Source organism: Toxorhynchites rutilus, chromosome 1 (assembly GCF_029784135.1).
Source record: "Toxorhynchites rutilus septentrionalis strain SRP chromosome 1, ASM2978413v1, whole genome shotgun sequence".
Classification (NCBI taxonomy): Eukaryota; Metazoa; Arthropoda; class Insecta; order Diptera; family Culicidae; genus Toxorhynchites; species Toxorhynchites rutilus.
This window is the reverse complement of record NC_073744.1, coordinates 36,650,056-36,668,821: the sequence shown is the minus strand read 5'-3', so window position 1 is coordinate 36,668,821 and position 18,766 is coordinate 36,650,056. Positions and strand designations below refer to the sequence as shown.

The 18,766-nt window shown below is 38.9% G+C and overlaps 1 protein-coding gene across 2 annotated transcripts; it reads right to left on the bottom strand.

The window, feature by feature from the left end:
* Positions 1-10,138: 10,138 nt before the first annotated feature.
* Positions 10,139-15,356, bottom strand: LOC129762505 (uncharacterized). Of its 2 annotated transcripts, XM_055760810.1 has the most exons (3): positions 15,051-15,356; positions 10,714-11,923; positions 10,442-10,616 (listed from the first exon to the last, which is right to left on the bottom strand). In XM_055760810.1, the coding sequence occupies exons 1-3, from the start codon at positions 15,065-15,067 to the stop codon at positions 10,575-10,577; spliced, it is 1,269 nt and encodes a 422-aa protein (XP_055616785.1). In that variant the 5' UTR covers positions 15,068-15,356; the 3' UTR covers positions 10,442-10,574. The 2 variants fall into 2 exon arrangements, with proteins under 2 accessions (XP_055616784.1, XP_055616785.1); XM_055760809.1 differs by having other exon boundaries at positions 10,139-11,923; positions 15,051-15,344.
* Between the last annotated feature and the right edge of the window lie 3,410 nt (positions 15,357-18,766).

The window sequence follows — 18,766 nt, the reverse complement described above, 5'->3', positions numbered from 1 at the left end:
ATCGATATTGCGACATAAGTTGTATTGTTTCCCTTTAGACAAGAAATTTATCCAGCATTTTTTTTTGCTTGAAACACGAACAGAAAATATAGTAAAAAGGTTAAACATAACAATTTGACGATTAAAATGACTGTTTTTTCGATTGCACTGACCACTCACTTTCCTCCCTGACGCAACGAGAACCTTTTGCCTACATTCGGGCGTTAATTCACAATGCTAATCGATGCGTATTTTGATTTTTTCCATTTGCCGATAATGGGTATTTATCAGTTGTTTGAATTGTATGTTGTCCAATCTATTAGTGCTCAATTCGCGTTTTTATCGTGAAGGTTTTGCTTCTAACAACTTGTGTAATGTTGGTACAGGATATCATGATATCGAGCATGTTGTTTGGTAATTTCGAAAATGTAAATAAAGAATTTAACTGTCTGTTGATTTAGAGGTTCGAAAGGGTATACTCACGCATATCAGATTATGATAGCTTGAGAAGTCGCGATCCTAATATATGTATATCTTCATTAGAAGTCCGCTTCTCTTCCTCGAATGCACTTGCTCATTCTCTTTTTCCTTTCCTATACATAAGCAGAACTTAGCACCCAATGAGATCAGTTCAGTACAGCAGCTACACGAACTTCGCAAGAGAAAGATATGAAATGATAATTGATGACTCCTTAACTTTTTCTGTATAATTTAATAAACAGAAGAAAAGGGTAGTAATGGCTTCAATGGTATTGTTGTGTACATTTTTTTGGACAGAATGTAGTTCCGGATTCTACCACGTTACCTCATCTAATTCGTTTAATGTTTCAAAAGAGAAAAATATACAGATTTTGAACAACGGAAAAACTCAACTCAAATGCAATTACTACACACAATCACAATCCTATGTCAAGATCCAGTCCTTGTCCCTAGGCTAGGAAGATTTTTATTGACGAAGTTTTATACGAACGGATAATTAATGTGGGCAATTTTTTGTAGTTTGTTTTAATATTTTCAATTAAACTGACGAAGTTTTTTTAAAGGATTATATTATGTAGACTATTTAAATTTTTTAAATTATCTTTTTTTAAATTTGTATTGATCTCTATTATGTCTGTCATAATCTGGTGATGATGGACTATTTATTTTTATTTTGTTGTTTTTATAGTTGTATTAGTTGAAAAAAAAGTAGTCTACAAAAGTTTGAGCGTAGCGCGCGTGCCGCCGATACAAAGGATATTAAATTAAAAGATATTTAAGTACCGGTCTAGGACTTTTTCGTTAAGGAAATTTTCTCGATTTCTCAGGATGAGGATATTCATAGTCAATCCAAAACAAGGCTGGCGGTTGGACTTGTGCTCTGGTGGACCACTTGGCTACAAGGGCCTCGTCGGGACCGTATCGGCTCTGTGGCGGACATGACTGAGTATTGGCTTGTCTTTTGACATTGCAATTTTTTTTGAGATATCTGTGAATAAAATTTTTTGTGTTTGCTAAACTGATTTCAATGTTGAGAAAAAATAAATAAATTATCTTTTAGATAACTCGTCTTGCTCAAACCTCTGTAGGGGAAGGAGGCGGGACCATCATCTTATTAAAAAAAATTGATAAATAGAATACGGTGACCCAATTCTACGCCATGAAGCTGCCGGTACATTGAAGCGGACGCCAAGAAGATCCCCGGCCTGGAGTTTTTCATCGGCAAGACCCGCCTAGATGTTCCAGAGAAATTCTGGAAGAAGAAGGTCGACAAATTTGCCAAGAAGTACTTGGTGTGGCAAGCGATCTGTGGGTACGGCGAATTCAGCAATTCGCACATAACGACCGGCGCCATCAACGGCCAAATATTTATTAGGCTGTCAAAAAAGTCCTGCGGTTTTTTTTTTTGAATTTTCATTTGTTCATAAAATTAGTTACAATCATCTGTTTTTAGTCAAATATGCGCCGTTTTGTTCGATGACTTGTTCCCAACGAGATGCCAACTTCATAATACCCCTGTTATAGAAGCTCGCTTCCTTATTGGCAAAAAACTCGGATAGCCAATTTTCACAGGCCTCTTTTGTGGCTAACTTCTGACTACCTAGCTCGTTCGCCATGGACAAAAACAGGTGGTAGTCACTTGGTGCAAGGTACGGACTATACGGCGGATGCAAAAGAACCTCCCATCCGAGCTCCCGGAGCTTCTGGCGCGTCACCAAAGAAGTGTTGTCCTGATGGAAGACAATGTGGCCTCTGTTTATCAAAGATGGCCTCTTCTTCATGAGTGCTACCTTCAAACGGTCCAGTTGTTGGCAGTACAGGTCCGAATTGAGCGTTTGGCCATAGGGAAGCAGCTCATAATAGATTATTCCTTGACAATCCCACCAAACACACAGCAGAACCTTCCTGGCCGTTAATGAGGGCTTGGCCACCGTCTGAGCCGCTTCAGCGGGCTTCGACCACGACCGTTTGCGCTTCACGTTGTCGTAAGTGACCCACTTTTCATCGCCAGTCACCATCCGCTTCAGAAACGGGTCGATTTTGTTGCGATTCAGCAGCGATTCACATGCGTCGATACGGTCAAAGATGTTTTTTGTGTCAACGTGTGTGGCATCCATACATCGAGCTTCTTCAAATGGTTAATAACGGTTTGATGACTTATCCCCAGCTCTTGGCCGATGCTACGGCTGCTACTATGCCGGTCTTTCTCGGCTAATTCAGCGATTTTGTCGCAATTTTCGACGACAGGCCTTCCGGAGCGTGGCGCATCTTCGACGACCTCTACACCAGAACGAAAACATTGAAACCATCGTTGTGCGGTGGAAATGGAAACTGTATCGGGTCCATAAACTGCACAAATTTTATTGGCAGCTTGAGATGCATTTTTGCCTTTGTCATAGTAGTACTGTAAAATATGTCGGATTTTCTCTTTATTTTGCCCCATATTTGCGACACTATAACTCACGAACGACTTAACCAAACAAAACACTGTCAAGGACTATACCTACCTTTCCAACAAGCTATAGTATGACTCGATACAATGAATACAACTAGAACTACGCGCTTACAACGACACCTCGCGGAAATACCGCAGGACTTTTTTGACAGCCTAATATATAAAGAAAAAGGCCTCCAAAGGACCTGCTGCCCTTCCTTCGGTCTCACGAAGGTGACACTCTGTTTTGTCCGGATCTGGCATCGTACCATTACACGAAACCGATGATGGAGTGGTACGAAGCCAACTATGTTGTTTTTGTGCCGAAGGATGTGAATCCGTCGAACTCGCCAGAGCTTGGCCCGGTAGAAAAATTTAGGGCGATTATAAAGGCTCCAGAAAAACAAGGAAGGTCTTCAAAAACGACCAGGATTTTGAGAAAGAGTGGATGAAAGTGTGTAAGAATAATTGCGCAAGTATTGCACAGGATTTGATGGGAAGCATTAAGTCCAAGTTGTGGGCATTTAGCCTAGGAGAGAAGTTTCATTTAAAATGTACTTATTATATTAAACAACTATTTCTATTTTCGCTTCATAAATCCGCCTTTTTTTCTTAGTTCAATATAACAAGTATAATATAGGTATTATGATAATTATATGACCCTTATTTTAGTCTTCATTGTTACGATACGCTCTATATTGCTCGAACTTTTCTTCGTACACGGTCCATCCTCATCAAACCCTTCAATTCAATTGCGATTTCACCATTTTTCTATAATATGTGCTTCACAACTGACCAGTATTCTTGAATCAACCCTAGTTCCTGAGTATTGGCTGAATACATCTCCTTGGGAATCACTGTAACACCTCTTTCGTTGAAATGACTTCTTGATCCCGCGTTCAAAGATGCTCTCATACGAGGTTAGCTCGATGTTCTATGTGCAGTCTCGTCCTTGTCGAGATACTTTTTTATACAGCAACGTGCGAAAGATATACAGATATACAGGAGAGACCGAAACTTGTAATTTTCGTTATTCCTTTTAGATTCGTAGTGAAGTCTCCTGTCTCAGATTATCATCTCCGATGACAGTTGACAGTTATTATCAAACCACTATCCGTTCCATCACTAATGATGAGTATAGACCCAAAAATCATTTATTCATAAGCGTAGGACCCATGAATTAGACCCTGGGACCAACACACGCTAAACCCGTTCTTAATGTCCGCATGACACATATCTCAGACGCTGTACGGATACGAAACGTGATGTAAACAACCAGGAGTCAGTGATTCAGCGTGATAAACGCATATTATTGGAATTATTGAATGATGTATATTCATGTATTGATTATGATTCTTTTATTTTGATTGAAAATAGACGCAGTACTCTGCGTTTGATCGCTTATCAGTTGATGTTGAAATGATTAAGGGTACGTTATATTAGACGCCTTTCGACGTCGATCGCGACTGATTCCATCCGAGCAAAAAAAAATCCAATCAAACCACCTAAAGATGCAAAACGATACATTTCTCCGCACAGCTGCGGCGTCGCTTGATGACTCAACTCATGGCATCAACATCGGTAGACAGTTAACAAATCAATTACCGATCAGGGCAGGGTTAGTTGTGATTGTAGTGGATGTCAAATACCACAGTCAAACGTTTTATGATGTTTGGACGATTTAACCATTTGAAAACGGATTGCACTGAGAATTTTAATTCTTTTTACATACGGTTTATTCATCCCCCGTTAAGATCTACGGCGGGTAAATATTGACATAATTTCCGGTTTCCTTCTTGGATGGGGACAATGGCCACAGAACTATGCAAACACAAACCGGTATCGCTGCAACTTTCAGACTAGCGGTTGAGCTTGAGAATGCAAATTTTCGAAGCAATTGTTTCACGCTCCGTGAGGCGTGAAACACATCTGCATCTGCAAAGAGGACTTAACATCGGTACTTAGGCGAACAGAGTCTGAACAAAACAAGACATTATTGTCATTGCGGGAATGAACGAGTGTTCATATGTGTTTAGCCGCAAGCATAAACGAACCCATTCATTCATGATTCATGATTTCCCCATGTTCATACGGTCGAGCGTTTGTAACAACATTGAAAAATAGTAACGGTCTCCGTAGTGTGTGACGTTGATAGTACTGCGTGGAAAATGTAGATGTCGTATTGCACTGGTTCCCAATGTGTAACGGCAATAGTGTCGGCGCTTGGAAAATGTAACGCACGTATTTAAAGATATATTTTTTCTCAATTGTGTCATCAATTTTAGGATTGGGCAATTATTATATAAAAGATCGATCTTGACAAATCGATTTCCAAAACGACGTTGGGATCGATTGACTGATTTAATTCGAAAGAATCGATCTTTAAAAATCGAAAGCATTAGATCTCCGAAAAAAAGTGTTTTCTTTCATCATCATGAAATCATTAAATTAAAAAATAAATTGTAAACGCATCATTGGAGTTAGTAGCTGTCGCTAGTTCTGATCCTGCCAGAATTTGTACGGATCAAACCGACTTTGTTAGCAAGCCAAATGGAGCGCTTCAAAGCGGTCAATCGTTGCCATTAAATTTATAAAATTTGTCAGTCGATATTTGGTGGGAATAAAACCGATATATATTGAAAACAACATTGCAAAAATTGACATTATGTGCATAAAATTTGCCAGGTGGTGAGATTAAAATCAACGTACACTGAAAAAAAAATCTAAGGTCGAAAAAATCGAAAGAAAAAGATCGCTTTTTGCAATTATTTCGGGCACAAAGCATCGATCCAAAAAAATCGAAAATCGAATTGGAAAAAACCAATCTTCTGTAAATCAATCCAAGATCGCTCAATTCTAGTCTGGTTGCAAATGTGGTCTACTCAAAAAAAAAAAATACAGGTAAAACGATTTTCTTTAGCATCAGGACACAATGAGGTAGGAAATAAATAGGATGGGATTTGGAGAGGATTTTAAAGAAGATTGATTGATCTTGGGGCTGTTTCTCACTGCAAATCATTGGAACAATGTATCTGAGATCTAAAAAATCGAAATACGAATTTCTCAAATTTGAATAGTTAGCCGGTTTTGCAACTAGGCGACACAATTATGTATCAACAAGTTGAATATTTCAGAAAATTGAATTATTATTTTATACCTAGTTGGACTCTCAACAAGAATATTTTGATTGTTTAACCATTTCGAAATTCAAATTTATTCATATACCATTCCATGACAAACCGATATAATGGTTCTCAGATGCTCGTAAAAATTGGTAGTTTCGTTCCTTGTCACAAAATATCACAACTGTATTTTTATTTTATTTTTTCTCATTGGGTTTCCACTTCCGTTTCAGGGGGGGTTTGAAAAATTATGTTTCACTCTATTTCAAAAATGACTTATTTTCAAAAAACCCTAGCTTTTGAACCACTGGACCAATTTAAATTATCGACATAAAAATTCGAAGCCAATTGTCGATAATCTGAATCAGTCCAGTAGTTCAAAAGCGACGATTTTTTGAAAAATGTCATTTTTGGAAAAATGGAAAAACGGTAATGGATACCCTTATGAAAAAAAATTAAAAATACCGGTTTTGCGATAAGGAACAGAATTACAAATTTCCAAGAAAAACTGGGAACCACTATATCGGGTTGGCATAGAATGGCTGTATAGGAACGCGGAAATTTACAAACTACTAGCCACCCGATTGATTTCATTATAATTTACAACATATAGTCCCTATAACTTTTTTTAAGAATTAATAAAAAAAAATTTATAATATGACGCGCATTATTTAAGCTCATAATTCGACTTCATAACTCTTTTCGGATATAAGTGCCTTTTGACGTAGAACTAGGTCTTTCATCAAGGGTACCAAATCAGAAAACAGGTCACGCTTTTATGAAATAAAGTTAACGTTAATAACTATTTTTGCCACGAACGGATTTCGACGATTTACATACCAAACGAATCGGAAATTCCGTAAGATTTGTTTGATATGCTATACATTATGATACTATAGTCTGTATATGGTTTAAATTGATGAAAAATGGAAGCATTCCCATTTTCTCATACATTTGTTCTGTCCATTTATGTGCTTTCCCGAACAGAGCTCAATAACGAGCAACTTATCGGCAAGCAACGAAGGGGAAATCATAAGATGTAAAGTCTCCGTGAACAAAGGAAAAGAAGAAGAACGAAGGGGAATATTTGCCTAGAATATGAACAGTGGATCTCGCTTAGGCAAACGTATAGAGGCGAATGAACTACAAAGTTTAAAGCCTCTTAAAAACAAAGAAGAAGCAGATGAGGCAAATTTCCATTCTTTGTGAGGAAATCGACTGAACAACATCGTTGCTGGGCGAGCTGGACGGCGAGGGATCGAGTACTTTTCTCAAGACAATGGAGGTGGAGGAGTAATATTATGGATAAGTAAAGTTTTCCAAGGGCCTTTTTGAAGGTTAGAGACGAATGAACTGAAGAAGTTTAAAGTCTCAAGCAAGGGAGGAAGGCAAACTTTTAGTATCGTTCTGTATTAAAAGCAATGAATATCGCTTGTTCTTCCTTGTTTTGCGTCATCACATGTCTTCGTTTCGGATTGAGCTGTGGACGCGACCAAATTACTCACTCGCTTATGTCTCTGGCATTGTAATCATTGCATCAAACTGACGCTACACAATTGTGTGGGGAATCATCAAGCTAGGCTATCGTCAGCTCACCAAGAAAATAAATGTTCTGGAATTTTGTCAGTGATTTTGTTTCGCATGACGTAGGAAAACTCTCTCCACAAAGGATGAAAGCTAAACTAATCTAGACTAGTAATATTAACAGAAAAAGGCTTCTGTTGAGAAGAGCGCAAAACGGAGATAAGTGTGTGTATATTAAGTTGCTTCAAGTCATCGATATATGGATATCTGTATGCGTACGTGCGTGCTTCATAACCCGTACGAAAAATAGTGCATCTTCGCTACGCTGAAACCCCATTTGTATCTGCTCCCGTGTGCATTGGCCCTGTAACGATGCAACAATCGCCTAATTTTTTTATGCTATGATTGACGATTGTTTGGTGTTGCAAATTATGCAGTCGTAATGATAAATATAAACATGGAAGGGAGATAGCGGGAGGGAAATATTTACGCTAGCGTAATGAATCTCTGCTGAGGCAGATATTCAGCCTTTTTCCAAGCAGTTAACATTGCTTATTTTTTTGTAATCAATGCATTGAACTGACATTATGGTGAAGCAGGTACTAAGGTTGTGCACCAAAAAATTATTTGGGGAATGCCAAGTTATTCAATAAGTTATATAAGTTACATCCGGTAGAGGCGTATTATGGAGACTTGTCCGGTAGAAGCGACAAACCCTATTAAGTTTTGTCTATTGCAGGGGTTTTGTTTTTTTTTTGTTATTGCACAGCACTTTTTATAGCAAACATATTTCACTAAGCAACTGAATTTGTTAATCAATACAATAAATCCTATTTGTTTGACGTAACCCAACTGGGAACAACTTTATTTCGGATGCGCGTCGCAGCTACACGACATCTGACCCGGTGCATGATGTTTTTTTCAAGGTGAGTTTTCAAGTGGGAGCTATAACTTCGCGGAGCACCATTTGAAAATTCCTAGTCTATTGAATGGGGGGAAACTACGCCTATATATTCCTCTATCGAAATAATTACACTGCTTACACGAATCCATCAAAACAGCAACTCATCAGCGATCGTTCGTTTTCATAAATATATTCTTTAACCCCCTCGAAGTGACTGAACTCTCGAGCGCCAACCAGCTAATTAACTTTCGCTTTTAACTTCTGCTGGTTGCCTCTCTCCACCTATACCAACACCACCAATAAAGACGATCCGATCGCATCGAAATTCCCACGTCCTATACGACGTACAACACAATTCCCCCTAGGGAAGTTATATTACCTAAGAAACTCTTGCTTTCTGATGTTTCGATTAAGTACAAAAAAGTATATGTATGCACAACAAAGTGCAGAAATTGTAAACATTCCGGCCCCAACCCTTTTCTTCGCCTTGGACACAACAGACCCATTGTTGCTCACTTACACACGAGTATTTACATAAAACACCATTTATTTACACCCAGGCACCCACATGCCGGCTAGCATTGAAAACAGGCGAAAACGGAGGAACAAAACAACACACCTTGTAGCTTTTCCCCCCACGCGGCAGCTTTGCGCGGTCGAAGCCGGTTCCCCGAGGGAAACAATATATCGTGTCTGGAGAACAGCAATAGTTTCCAAAGCAGGACACAAAGTGGAACCAGGAACAGGAACTATTTCAACCCGCGCATAACGGCAACAATGGGAACAAAACTCCTCCAATTCACCATCAATGTGAAGCGAAGGAATCGGAGCGAAAGAGATGGCCCCATGTGAGGATGAGAGATAGGGCGCGCATAAGGGAGAGAGAGTCTGTGTACATTTGTTTCCTGTGGGCTAATGCCAGAAACGGGATAGAATGGCTCGGCCCGGTTCCACCAATCCCCCCATTCAACACATATACATACATACGTCCTGTTGGGGGTGTAGTTAACACATTATCGGCCGTGATTCACTTAGTACCGGCTTGGTTTCGCACGCATTAATTACCAGTAATTACCAGTGCTGGCTAATTTTTCGTTACATCTCTTGTTACGCTTATTTCTTTTGTTTCAAAGGAAGGTAAACTTATTGAACTTATTCTGTGAATCGAAAAGCCGAATCATATGCTTATATTCATGGGATTTCTGGCGAGCAATAAAACCGTGGTAGCTCCATTCTGGGACTTGCTTTTTTGCACGTATGAATTTGTGAAATTTAATATATAACTGATGATGACTGATGATGATGACCCACCTCATACCCCTACAAAGGTTTGAACTGGCCGATTTATCTAATAGATAAAATTAATGTTTAACCAAATTAAGAGAACAGTATTATAAAACCAAAATCAAAGCGAACTGACTCTGTTGCAGGCATGAATTTCTATTAATCGAACATTATAAATAGACAAAAACTGTAAAAGAAAAACAATGGTCCTATCCGTATCGACATTAACATAATAATAATCTCAACTTCAGGCCCAAAGTTTTTTCAAGGCATGTGAAGAAAATTTCCAACCCGGGAAGATCCTTAACAGATTGGAAATTGAACCCAATATCTAAAAGTCTCTACTTAGAACATGATACAGATCTGCCACAATTCAGAAATACTCACTTATGGGAATCGTGATATGCAAACACTTTTAAAAACTAACTACTTTCAACAATTTATTCACTTATCACTAATCACACGGCACCACCGGTGCTCCACAAGAACTGCACAGCGAAAAAGAGGGCGAGCCATGCGCTCGCGGCCCTCTTATGACTGCATACTGCTGACGCTGCACGCTCCACGTTGTCGACCGTAGGTTGGCGGACCCGAGTGGCGTGATGTACCAAACGGTTCCGTAACGGCTTCCCCCTTAGCTGAAAGACGTCCTCGGCTTTCGTCTACTGCTGAAGTATCAGCGGTACCTCTCTGGACTCGGGATGGGCCTCGGTTGATGCGATGGTATCCTGTTCGATGACTTCTGGTTTGCTGTTGGTAAGGAGTGTCTTCCAGGCGGCGAATTTCAAAACGATGATTATGGATGAACCCAGTATGCAGATTAGTAAAGTTGATGAGATTACGGATGCTATCCATCCCAGGAAATGAAGTTTCCAATGGAGGTTTTCGGCTGTCAGGTTAAGGTGTGTGATATGGTTACGCTGTTCCATATGTAACTCCTGTAAATGTTCCAACGGAATGTGGTTAAACAGTTTGGTTGGATTTACCTTCAATCCCGTGGTAGGTATGAACGGCTGTATCTCCATGTTTGTGTTGACATATTCCTCGTCATCCAATTTCAGTGTACAGTTTGAGTATTGGATTAGGAACGACCCCTGTAGAGTGCGTTGGGTGACTGAACAGTTTGACGAAAGTGTTACATTGATTGCATTGACGACTATATTGCCATCATTGATTTTCCGAATAGTTTTGTTTCCGTAGGTGCGTTCTATGGGACACTCTGCTGTATTTCCGGAGACCAATTGTTGCATACAACCCGTCAAAGGTTCTAGATCCGTTGAGGAACATATAAACATGGCGTTGGCTTTGGAACAAGCGCTTTTTAACATGAATGATTTCTGTCCTTTCAAATAAAACTGTGTTTGTAGGTGGACTCTGTGGTGATCTACAATGACTGGTTCAATGAAGTTGAGGGTGTACTGTACATTTTTGATCCTGGGTATCTTCAGTATGTACATGAAAATTTCGTTGTTTAATACTGCGTAGGCATTGGCAGTACTAAGTATGCTATCGACCGAGTTAAGCCCGAAACCGTCATTAATGAGGGAATGATGAATGGTTTCCAATTCGTCGAGGTGAATGATGCGGCTGCTTGGGATACTCCGTCTCGCTAGTGTGATCGCCTCTTCGATTATGTCTAAGTAGTATAATAGCTCATCAATTTTGAATATTAATTCTAATACATCAAAGCCCTCTAAGGAATGTATTACATTTTCCTCATTTTCCAGTATGACGTTAATTGCTTTTGTAATGTTGCTCATTCGTGAATCGAAAGCACTATTGATTCTTATTTGCTTGTTATTCTCGCTAATTAATGAATTTAATGACGAATTTATAATCTTAAGGTCGTCTGCATCAGGGCTTCCCGATACGTATTTCCAGGCCTTTCCGAGAGATTCCCATCGTTTTCTCCTACGTAGTGGTTTTATTCGGTTGTAACTCAAGTTTATTTTGTCTAATTTTGCTTTAACTATTGACTTAAAAGGCGTTTGATTCGACAATCTCTCCATAGAAACGGCGTTAAAGCTTTCTACAATTGTTCCAATTGAGGTCAAGTTTATGGGGTGCACAATTCGCAGAGAACTAGTGCTTATTTTAGCGGGTCCTAACGGAACTATAATGATCGGACTCTGATCCAGGGTATGAATTCTCAAGTCTGAAGTGGCCATCCCTACCAGCGTAAGGAGCCACAGTATTCTGCAAGAAAATATAAAGTGTTGTTTTAGTTAGCTCTTTTCATATCTAATTTGTGAATTTTGATAGCCTTTTCATCTGTTACAGTTTTGCTGGTTTGACTTTGGATTTTAATTGGCCTAAATCTATTGGTGTAAGGGGTCGGCTTTCCTTTCCCTTTAACTAAAGCTTCACTGATGGTGAGGTTTTCATATTCTTTATTGTTTTGACTTTCATTTTTCTGATTGTGTGTCCTCGCTTCTAACGCAATATTTTCCCTGGCAGTTAGTATTATTTTTGCTTTCTGTGTATTTATATCCTCCGGGTTCAATGAATGAGAATTTCCAAAAATTATATCCCTAGGTCTTAATTTCGTAGTTGAATGTTTGGTATCGTTATATAGGGCAGTTACTATGGAGAGCCCTTCGTATAAGGTTAGTTCTTCAAGTTTTCTCCTGTTTGACATGTACATTTCTAAAAGCGTGTTGTGGTATCTCTCGACAATGCCATTGCTGTTACTAGTACTGGCAAAGTGTATATCAATATTTTGATTTTGGAGAAAGGTTTTGAATTTTGAGCTTCTGAAAGATGTGGCTTGATCACATGTTATAGTTTTTGGTAGGCCGAAAATTGTAAAGTATTTTGTAATTACTTCGATCAGCTCATCCGCCGTTTCATTCTGGATTTTGAAAATTTGGGCAAATTTGGAAAATGCGTCAACAAGGGTAAGGAATTTTTCACCCTCCTTGACGTACACGTCAATGAAAATGTTCTCTAATGGTTTGTCGTATGCTCTTCGAGTTATTGGAATTTTGAAGGGACGTCGTTCGTATTTCGCGAACTTGCAGTCCTCACAATTTTTTGCGAATGATTTGATCTTCGTAATCATATCGGGGAAGAAAACTGACTGACGAATCTCCTCGTATGTGAGCTTCCAACTTCTGTGGTTAAAATTATGGCTCTTACGAATAAATTCCTCTTGATCAGTTTTAGAAATAAGATCAGGGAGTTTTAGATTGCAAAATTGTACTTTCATGCCTTTGAATTGATCTTTCATTATTTTAGAACACAATTGTGCAATCTCTAGGGGAGCGAATATACCATTGGATATGGTCGGGGAAAGATAACTTTTAAGAATGTTTCGGATTTCATCTTCGGAATATTCTCCACGGTTGAAAGTATGCCTGCTGTAACCTGAAAATATAGAATAAAATATGTGAGCCGATTTTCTAGGATCGTTTGACACATTAATTATCAGCTGATTCCTAAACTTGTTAATTATTTCTGGTCCATATATCGGGTCATTTTCATAAAGCTCGTTTTGCAAAACGGTTTGAATATTTAGTTCAGATTCGTCAGCTCGTGGTATCCGGGATAAACCATCGGCCACTACATTTTGTTTTCCTTTTTTGTAAACCAACTGGAAATCTATTCTATGCTTTACTTGATGTGTAAAGGCAAGTTTTTGACCTTCCTGGAAGAAGATGCTTTTGAATGGCTGTAAGGTCTTTGCAAGAAGTTTGACCTCCTCTTTATTTAGATGATCCGCAGGGAAATTCAAATTCTCTTTTGGATTATCGGTTTTTATAAGAAAGTCTTTATTTTCGAATGGTTTCGACAATATAGGCTTCGGTAGGCCTTTTGAATGTACATGAACCATCGCACTATTATTCTTTGCCAAGTAAAGTCCCGGTTGGACTGAAACATTTGCAGTAATGTTAAGCTCATCTTCGATTAGAAACGTTCCATCTTGTAAAGTTGGAATTTTCATGAAAGTTTCGAAATTTTCGTGAAAATTCATGGAAGAAGGGAAATACCGGTAAAATTGGTACGTAGATTTCCCAATAATCAACTCGTGTTTATCTGTATTGATCACGGCTTTCAAGGCTGCTAAGTTTTCGTACCCTATGAGCCCGTCAAAAAATTTATGAAATTTAAACACATGAAATGGTAGTGCTCTGTTGACATCTTTCGGAAAAAGATTCGCGTGCACCACTTTATCCAAAATAAATTTTCCATTTTTGTTCGTGACGATGGCTGGCTGATCAGTCACTTTTGCGTTTGCCACATGTTCTGGATTCATATACGATTTGTTCGCACCTGTGTCTATCAAGAATTTTAAGATTCCCTTGTTAGATCGGTAGCGAATGTAAGGAATGAAATTGTTCAAGTTATTGTCTGGTCTTCCTCTCCTCTGTGAAAATTTACTTCGCGTGTATTTTGCACTTCGCACTCGGTCGCGTTATTGTCATCATCGTCATCATCATCATCACTATCCACGTCAACCTCGTTGGTGTTATGTTCCACGCGCGGTTTAAATTGCTGAATCGGTCGTTTGAATGCAGTTTTTGCGTTCGTTTCTTTGGCATATGCTCTGTAAGAGCTGTTGCTGTTGTTGTTATTATTATAGCCACCAGAACCACTGCTACTAGGGTTACTGTGCTGTTTGAAAATTTGTTTTGCGGGTTTCGTTCTACTTTCCGCGTTTTGATTAGTGCATACAGCCTGGTATGCCTCTTCTAAAGATTTTGGTTTCGATTGCCTGATAATGGAGGCCAGGGGCTCTCCGATGTTGTCCAAATATCGTGTGATTGTTATCACATCAACTACCTCTCGAGCCGATAACGGGTTCGAGGATAGATTGGCTTTTAGCCTAGTGTTAATTTCTTTGATTTCATTAAAGAATCTCAAATGATTCTTATCTCCTTTCTTCAAATGGAACATCGCCGACAAATTAGTGGCGAAGTCCTTCTGGTCCCCATATTGTTCGATGAGAACCGATTTGATACCGTGAATGGTATCGGGATCACCATTTGCGCATAATATCACGCGAGCGTCCCCTTTGATTTTATTTTTTATTGCCCGCAAATATATCGAGCTAAGCGAGTCGGGTTGCCCGTTCTCGCCTTTTATTTTAAACATTTCGTAAAGCTCGTTGACTTCCTTGAGCCAACTTGCCAATTCCTTTTTATTTCCGGAAAATTCCGACATATTTTTAATAGGGTCGGGGATGGCATATTTGTTGCCCTCCCTGGCCACTACCAATGCTCGGAGCTGTTCAAGCTCTGTTTTGAGTGCTTCAAGTTCACTGGCTCTTGTTTCCGGCATGATTGATAATAGAGTTTTAGATGTTGAAAAGTAATTCACTTACGGTTGTGTTTGCAGCATCCGGGTGATCCTTCGACGGCTGGTTACTCGTGCGGCGGGATCTTCCACTATTTTAACACCTCACGATCCCACTTCTGACACCACTTATGGGAATCGTGATATGCAAACACTTTTAAAAACTAACTACTTTCAACAATTTATTCACTTATCACTAATCACACGGCACCACCGGTGCTCCACAAGAACTGCACAGCGAAAAAGAGGGCGAGCCATGCGCTCGCGGCCCTCTTATGACTGCATACTGCTGACGCTGCACGCTCCACGTTGTCGACCGTAGGTTGGCGGACCCGAGTGGCGTGATGTACCAAACGGTTCCGTAACGCTCGATATAACCATCCGATAAAAAGACAGCTTACGACAATTCTGAATGAGCTATTCCCATTCCAGTTTCCACTTCAGACCCCACATAAAAATTTCATTAAGTATCAGTGTTCTGCCAGTGTTCACTTAACATAATCCAGGCCCACCAAACGCGCGCAAGGCTCAAACTTCCGTAGACAACGCTCATTTTGTTGTTACAATAACAAACATTAACATTAACAAAACAAAACAAAAATCATCATCATCGGTACGAACATGGTAGTTTAAACCTGTATATAAATTTTATAAATTTTAATCAATTGGAAACATAAATGAATTGTTTAGAAAAAAATTATTAAACCAGTTTACAAAACAGATTTTACGTGTGAAATACACATTTTCTTAAACTCTGCCATTGTTGCCGCAAATTTAATTTCTCTGGGCATCGAATTGAAGAAATTTATAGCTTTATATAACAACGTGTTCTGCGATCTACTAAACATAAAGTTGGGTGTTCTTGCATCATTCGCGTTTCTTGTTTTGTACCTATGAACATCACTTCCTCTTTCAATTCGATCACACAAATATCGAGGCAGCATATCGTTTAAAATTTTAAAGATGAACACCATTGTCAAGTAATAAATTCTTTTTTTCACAGATAGCCACTGTAGCGCGTCCAACATCAAACTAGAGGAAGTGTATCTACTACATCTTCAAATCAAACGCATTACCTTATTTTGCAAACGCTGCAATCTCGTTAATTGTGTATTATTTGCAAGGAATAGGATCGACGAGCAAAAATCTATGTGCGGTGAAATCAAAGATTTGTACAATTTAATTTTACTGCTTTCTGTCAGCTCTTTCTTCAAACGACAAAAAAACGCCGTACTTCTTGGCAATCTTTTTGATGACATTATTAATGTGAGACTTGAAAGTTAACTTGTCATCAATAATAACTCCTAAATATTTGATTTCTTTTACGCGTTCTAATGTCTCACCATCTATTTCAAAATTTACGTCAATACTGGAGTTTGCTGCAGAACTGAGCATGTATTTTGTTTTGCCAATATTCAACTTTAATTGTTTAAATTGAAGCCACTGAGCCAGAGAATGCAAATTTTCGTCTATGTACTCCGCGGTTTCTTTCAAATCCTTAGCTGCGATGAACAGGGCAGTATCATCCGCGAATAAATTAATGTCACAGTATCGTAAGACTCGCCGCAGATTATTTATGTATAAAATAAACTCCACGAAATGTTCGGGTAATTCTGAGCTGCCAGGAGAAAAGGTATATTTTGAACTGATTGCAGGTATGATAAACAAATCTGAACAAAATTCGATTTCTGTACTCTGTCTAGCAATGGCATTTTCTATCGGTATGGCACCTGGGGCCGATTCAATAGAAAAGTTTGGTTAACCACTATGAAAACAAATTGCATCTGTGTCACTTGTGGGTTCAAAAGTTCACGTTGGCTCACGTTGTTATCGATAGGAAAAATACCAGCCTTTTTAGAACCACTTTTGATCAACTGTGGATCAAGTTCGTCCCAAATCCGAGAAATTATGGTCGGAAATTGTTGTTTTGATATTTCAAACTCCATGGTTATTTCGTTGCCATGGTATGACAGCGTTGTCATACCTAAGTTTAAGAGGCTTGAAAACAGCAAGATCCATAGGCTGAAGCAGGTGGCTGGTATGAGAGGGGAGCTTTTCTTTTAAGGCCATTTCGATTATGCTTAAAGAAATATGCGAAACATGTCCATCGTATATCAAAACCGCGGGACGACCATTGCCAATAGCAGGCAGAAAGCTTCGTTGGAAATAATTCGAAAAAGCTCCATTCTCCATCCATTATAAGACCAGTTACATTTTTCCGTTGTTTCAGTTGTTTTGATCAATATATCTGGAAAATGCCGAAGGGAAAAATGCTCACGGAGAGGAAAGAAAGACAAATCGATGCATTTCCCCAAGAAAATATTAGTATCAGAGAAATTTCTCGTCGGATTGGACGATCACATCAAGAATTGCACAATTATTCGACAAAAAAGCTCACGTAATCCGACAGTGGAACATGGTATGTTGTCACAAAGAATGTTTCCAAAAGAATACATTTTGCTATATACCATAACGAAATGTTCTTCAATGTATAGGTTATCTTACCTGACGAAAAAAAAGTTAAATTAGGATGGTTCTGATGGTTTCAACGTGTACTGGCGTGATTCACGGAGAAAGGAACAGTATTTTTCAACCAGGAATTTTGGTGGAGGCTCGTGCATGTTTTGGGCGGGATTGTGTGCAACCGGAAAGCTCAAGATAGCTTTCACATCATTCAAGGATTACATACTTGTTCTGGAATCCTCTCTCCTACCGTTTTTGCGTGGGTATCGTCACAAAAAATTCACATTCCAGCTGCTATTCATACCAGCAAGGAAACTAAGCAATGGATTAAGGACCCAAAACTTTGTCTTTTGGACTGGCTGGCTCGCTCTCCAGACTTTCCTGTTGAAAATCTTAGATGGATCTTTGTACGCAGAATCTACACTGAGGGAAAACGGTACACCAAGATTGAAGAGCTCAAGGTAGCAATTTCGGAAACATGGAAAAATATCGAGAAATTCATTCAGCATAATTTGGTAAATAGTATTCCAACACGAATTTTCCAGGTTATTAGCCAAAATGGAAAGGTTGCCAATTATTGACATGTAAATCAGCTGATCGTTTTGAATTTTGCATTGATAATACTTATGAGTTTTGAAATGGTCTTACAGAAACTGGACAGCTGAAATTATTATATTTAAGCACAATAAATAAACAAATAACTCCTTTGAACGAAATTAACGTTAAATATACATTTTTTTTCTAAGCATTCAACAATGTATTAATGTATCTTGTTGAAATTCTAACTGTTGGTGTTGCAACAAAATAGAATCAGGTTGGTCTCATAGAAGTTGGACAGAGTATAATTGACCTCCCTTTTATTGATATTCAGTTCGACCAGGACAATTATGCCAGTTTGGATAACGTTTATGTAGATGCTGCTATCGGAATGTTGATCAATGAATATTCATCAGTATGTAAAAAGCTGATTTCACCGTTTCACCGAAGAAGTCGTTATCGTTGATTACACGAAGACACTCCATATTAAAGACTCCTTCTCCTTCTTTTCTACGAAAAGCTCTACCTGACTGTGGTTATCTGCTTCAATTGAGACAGATCATACAAGCAGAATTTTATAGGATATTCTGTCGACGGAGCTAATAACATGACCGGTCCTAAGAAGTCATTAGGAGCGTTATAACGAAAGGCTACCCAGACTTGTTCACACTAAAATTATTTGCCATAATATGCCCCTGTATGCATCATATGTATATAAACACATGCCTGAGAGAATCGAGCAGC